General features: G+C 55.9%; 1 protein-coding gene across 1 annotated transcript; it reads right to left on the bottom strand.

Moving 5' to 3' along the window:
• Window positions 1–567: 567 nt before the first annotated feature.
• On the bottom strand, window positions 568–4,071 carry FOXC1 (forkhead box C1; the record flags this gene model as incomplete). The annotated part of the gene is made up of 1 exon (XM_080805449.1): window positions 568–4,071. One exon carries the CDS (start codon window positions 4,069–4,071, stop codon window positions 2,410–2,412), a length of 1,662 nt encoding a protein of 553 aa, XP_080661575.1. The 3' UTR covers window positions 568–2,409.
• Window positions 4,072–4,958: the final 887 nt, after the last annotated feature.

Below are 4,958 nucleotides of genomic sequence, written 5' to 3'. Positions count from 1 at the left end.
CCAGGAGCGACCCGGCAAGACCAGGGCCGCGGAGAAACGCCCCAGCAGGAAAGCCCCGGGTGGGCCACAGGTCTACCCTCGCCAAGTCCCCATTCCAGAACGTTGCATCGGGCAAGTCGAGAAAGTCACGGTCTCGGCCGCCGGAGCTGACCGGCCTTGGGATAGGTCACCCGTCCGAGCGGACGGGGCCATTCCGTTGGTCACCTGCTGCCGCTTCCCATCTGGGCCTAGACAACCCAGCTCCAGCCACCGGACCTTTTGTCCGCAAATCCTGGCTCCACGGTCGGCTCCCAAAAGTGGACCAAAACACACAAACTCCAAGACGTCTGGCAGTGGATTCTTTCCCTTCACCGCCCACCCCAAGTGGGTAACCCGACGCAGCTCCAGCGCCACGGGCTGAGACAGCCAAGCGGAGGTTTAAACGCAGCAGTCAGGCGAGTCTCAGCCGGCCTGACCCGGAGAGACACCCGCGCCCTGGGCCGCTGCGCTCTTCCCTAGCTATTAGGTTACGAGTCTGAGCGAGGAGACCCAGCAAATCAGAGGCCACGTAAAGCAGGTTTTGACTGAAATTAGAGTGTATTTATTTGCAGCAATCCTTTAACAATGATCAAATTTTGACAACAAGCAATAGCAATTACTGCTAAGTGTTGCCTCTAGATAGGAGCGGCAGATAGGAGGAAACTGTATTATCTCGAAAACAAACTGAAAGGCCCTGAATGTCTGTAATCAAATCGCCATCTCTCCAAAGTCTGATTGACAGGGCAGATCACCCTAAGATAATGAATTTATTACATTTCCTGGGTTATTTACAAAGGGGGAGGGTCAATCTGGGTTGCCCCCTAGGTTTAACTGTAAATTAACAAGAGAAAATGGATTGAAAAGAAACCACCCTAGACTAAAATGTTCTGCTCTTCTCTCCTTCCTTCTTATTGCTTTAAATCTTTTTCAAAAAATAATTGTTCTACAAACATATCTTCTAAGATAGTTTCCCAAAGATTAAATATCCCTTTCCAACCCACAGTGTATATATATACACATATATATGTGTATATATATGTATATGTATATATATAGTTTTAAAAATCAACCCTTCTATGTAACACATGAAGGATTGTAAATGTGAATGAGTTAAATATATACATTTAAAAACTGGTTTATTTTTCCTCTTATAAAGTAGTGAAATTAATAGGCAAAATATCTATCAGCATTTGGCTCATGGGGATGTATAATAGACATCACGATTTTTTATGTACTACACAAGCCAAATATTCATTTGTGTATATCTGGAGGCACATTCACATATCTCTACACACAGGTATCACTGTGGTAACACCACTGCTGATTCATGGGCTTAGAATTTCCAGATCATGTTCTGTCCTTACTGAAAAAAAAAATATATTTGTGTATATGCCAACTCAGATCTGTTTAGGAAAGTATCTTTTGACTAGCCACAAAGCAAGCTGACTATATAGTACGTTTTGCAGAAGATGCTGCAGGAAAAAAAAGTCTAAACAAAAAGAGACTTTCATGTGAAATTTGACAAGGAATAGTCAGAGGGTTTCTCCATTTTTCAGCTATTTAGGAGAATAGGTCATTTCTAGTCTTTTAATCTGAAATCTTTTTTCTTATAATAATTACGGCTGTATTAAAGTATCCAGACATATAGATCTCATTCAAACTGAATGGTAATTTATTAATAAACAAACAATGAATATGTTCAACAAAAAGGAAAAAAAGATGATAGAATAAGATTAATACAGTTTCCCTTTTTATAATGAAAAAAAAAAGCACAATTTAAAGTTTCAGGCAATTTAACGTCAGGTTTTGGAAACACTTTCTGGCGTTTGGTCCACGACATCCAACTACAAATTAAAAATAAATTACTATGTTGCAATTTACATTTTAAAACAAGTCCATGAATAAAAAGAAAGCGATTTTCATATACGGGGACTTTCCCCCTCCTTTCAACATAGGATAAAATATCTTACAGGTGAGAGGTGGAGGAAAGAGAAGGGCAGGGGAATGGGAGAGAAGGGAGAAAAGCGTGATCTCTGAAAAGCAAGAAGAAACTTACGTGTTATCTGGAGTAACACTGTCCTTTAATAAACCATGATTTTGCTGTCTCTGTACAAAATAGTTTACCGTTTTGTTTATCTAGATAAGGCAAAGTGAAGGTGGCTCTGAATCTTTTAAGAAAATAGTTTTCTTTGTGCTGGTGAGTTGAATTTTTGGAGGGATTCTGTTCGCTGGTTTGGTGAATGTTTTTCAAGTTTTTTTTTTTTTTTAATTGGATTTCTTTTTCTCTTCTTCTTCTTTTTTTGGTTTCGATTTTGCATTGATGGTTCTTTTGGCTGTTCCTGCTTTAGGGTTCCATTCAGTCCGACTCTGGAGGGGGGGGGGTCGGGGGTGTCAAAACTTGCTACAGTCGTAGACGAAAGCCCCGGACGTGCGGTACAGAGACTGGCTGGAAGGGAAGGCCATCTGACAGCTACTATTCCCGTTCACCGGAGAGTTGTTCAAGCCGATCCTCTGTGACTCGAACATCTCCCGCACAGAGTGGAAGTTCTGCTGCTGGCCGGGATAGCCCGCGGCCGCCGCCGCCGCCGCCGCGCTCGCCAAGTGGCCCAGGTCTCCGCCCGCCTGGTTCAGGTACCACGAGGTGAGGCGGCCTTGGTGGGCCGCAGGGTGGTGGCCGGTCTCCTGGCCCCCGCCGCCGTGACTCAGGGACGAGGAGCTGCTGCTGGTGACTGGGGGCAGAGAGTAGTCGGGCAGGGGGTCGTCCACCGCAGAGCCGCCCGCGCCCCCCGGCGCGCCCTGCAAGTGGCCGCCGCGCTCTCCGGCCGCGTACAGGCTCATGGCCTGCAGGTTGCAGTGGTAGGTTCCGGCGCCCGCTGCGCCGCCGCCGCCGCCGCCCCCTCCGCCGCTGCCCCCGCCAGAGCTGCCGGCGCTGGAGCTCTGGCTGCAGGGGGAGCTGTAGAGAGAGCTCTGGCCAGGCGAGTAGGCGCCGAGCGCCAGCGGGGGTGCGATGCCCGAGCGCGAGGACCCGGCCGCCGAGGCCAGGAGGCCTGAGCTGAGCTCCGCGGCCGCGCCCTGCGGCGACCCCCGAAGCGATGTCATGATGTTGTCCACGCTGAAACCCTGACTGTGGTGCGGCGGCGGCGGCGGCGCGGGCTGGGCGGGCGGAGGCGGCTGCGCGGGCTCCGCGCCGTCCAGGCTCAGTGGTCGCGCGGAAGGCAGGCTACCCGGGGGGCTGCTCCCACTCGACAGGCTGCTGCTACTGCTGTCGGGGCTTTCGATTTTGGGCACCGCGGCGGCGCTGCCGCTGCCCAGGGCGGCGGCTGGGGACAGGGGCTGGGGCGGCGAGGGGCACGTACCGTTCTCGGTTTTGATGTCCTGAATGCGCACTGGCGGCGGCTGCGGTCCGGGCGCGGCGCCGTCGGCCTGCTCGGGCGGCGCGGGCGGGGGCTGGCGACCGGGCTGCGGCGGCGGCGGCTCCTTGAGGTGCAGCCGGTCCTTCTCCTCCTTGTCCTTCACCGCGTCCTTCTTCTTGAAGCGCCGCCGTCGCCGGAGGAAGCTGCCGTTCTCGAACATGTTGTACGAGTCCGGGTCCAGCGTCCAGTAGCTGCCCTTGCCGGGTTTCTTGTCGTCGCGGGGCACCTTGACGAAGCACTCGTTCAGGGAGAGGTTGTGACGAATGCTGTTCTGCCAGCCTTGTTTATTGTCCCGATAGAAAGGGAAGCGGTCCATGATGAACTGGTAGATGCCGTTGAGGGTGATCTTCTTGTCCGGGGCGTTCTGGATGGCCATGGTGATGAGCGCGATGTAGCTATAGGGAGGCTTCACCATGTCCTTGGGCTGTGGCTGCGGCGTGTAGGGCCCATAAGCGCGGGCCATGCCGCCCGGGTACTGCTCGGCGTGCGCCGGGTGCGAGTACACGCTCATGGGGGCCGGCATGGCTGTGTAGCCGCCCCCAGCCGCCGCCGCCGCGGCGCGGTAGTAGCTCTGCTCTCCGCCAAGGTAGGGCACCACTCCCAGGGAGTTGGGGCTGGACACGGAGTAGCGCGCCTGCATGGCCCCCGCTCGCCGCCGCCGCCCCGCGCCTCCCGCCGCCCCCCACCCTCCCTAGGCCGGCCACGCCGCGCCGGCTGCCCAGTCCGAGTCCGGGCCCCACAGAGCTGGTGCCGGGCCGCCGCGCTGAGTCCGGCTTGGCCGCCGCCGCCTCCCGAAGCCGCCGGCCGCGCGCGGCCTCTCCCTGCGCTTGCTCGAGCTCTTGGGGCGCCTTGGGCCACTTCGGGGTCCGTGCTAGGGAAGAGGGCCGGACGAGGACGCGACAAACGGCCTTGGAGGAACCCGCGGAGCAACTTCCAGGCGAAAACGGCAAAACAGAGTCAAAACTATAAAAACAAGAAGGCGCCCTTCTCGCCACACTGCCTGCGCCTTCCAGGAGACTCTGCCCTGAGCCGCCGGCGAAGGCGGCCAAATACCAGGGGCGGGGGGCAGCGCGCCGGCCGCCTTCCCGGGCCCCGCGTCACCTTTTTTTCAGTCTCTCGCGCGCCGGCCGCTTAAGGAAGCATTGGGAAAACTTCTGAACTTTTGAGCATCCGTCACCCAGGCGAGGACTTTTTTACGCAGTTACATTTTTTCCGGGCCGCGGAGCCCCGCCCCACCACAGCAGCAGCAGCCAATGGTCGGCGAGAACCGCCTCTGAATGAGCCGGAGGCCGAGCCCTGGCGGCCCGCGCCCAGCTGCGGGAGGACCGCAGGGCTGACCACACGCGCGCCGGCCGTTCGGAGCCCGCGCCCTTACCCCTGCCCCTGCCCGCGCCAGGCCTGCACCCACAGCAAGATCGGCCCCCGAGCCCCAGCGGTCCGCTGCCGCCGCCCACACGGTCTCCCACTCCCGGCCCTCCGCACAGGCGTCCATTGTTCTCGCAGACTTCCTGGGTCCTCCTGGGCCCC

The sequence above is a fragment of the Martes martes genome, assembly GCF_963455335.1.
Source record: "Martes martes genome assembly, chromosome: 6".
Classification (NCBI taxonomy): Eukaryota; Metazoa; Chordata; class Mammalia; order Carnivora; family Mustelidae; genus Martes; species Martes martes.
The sequence above is the reverse complement of the archived record's forward strand: the minus strand, read 5'-3'. Positions and strand labels throughout refer to the sequence as shown.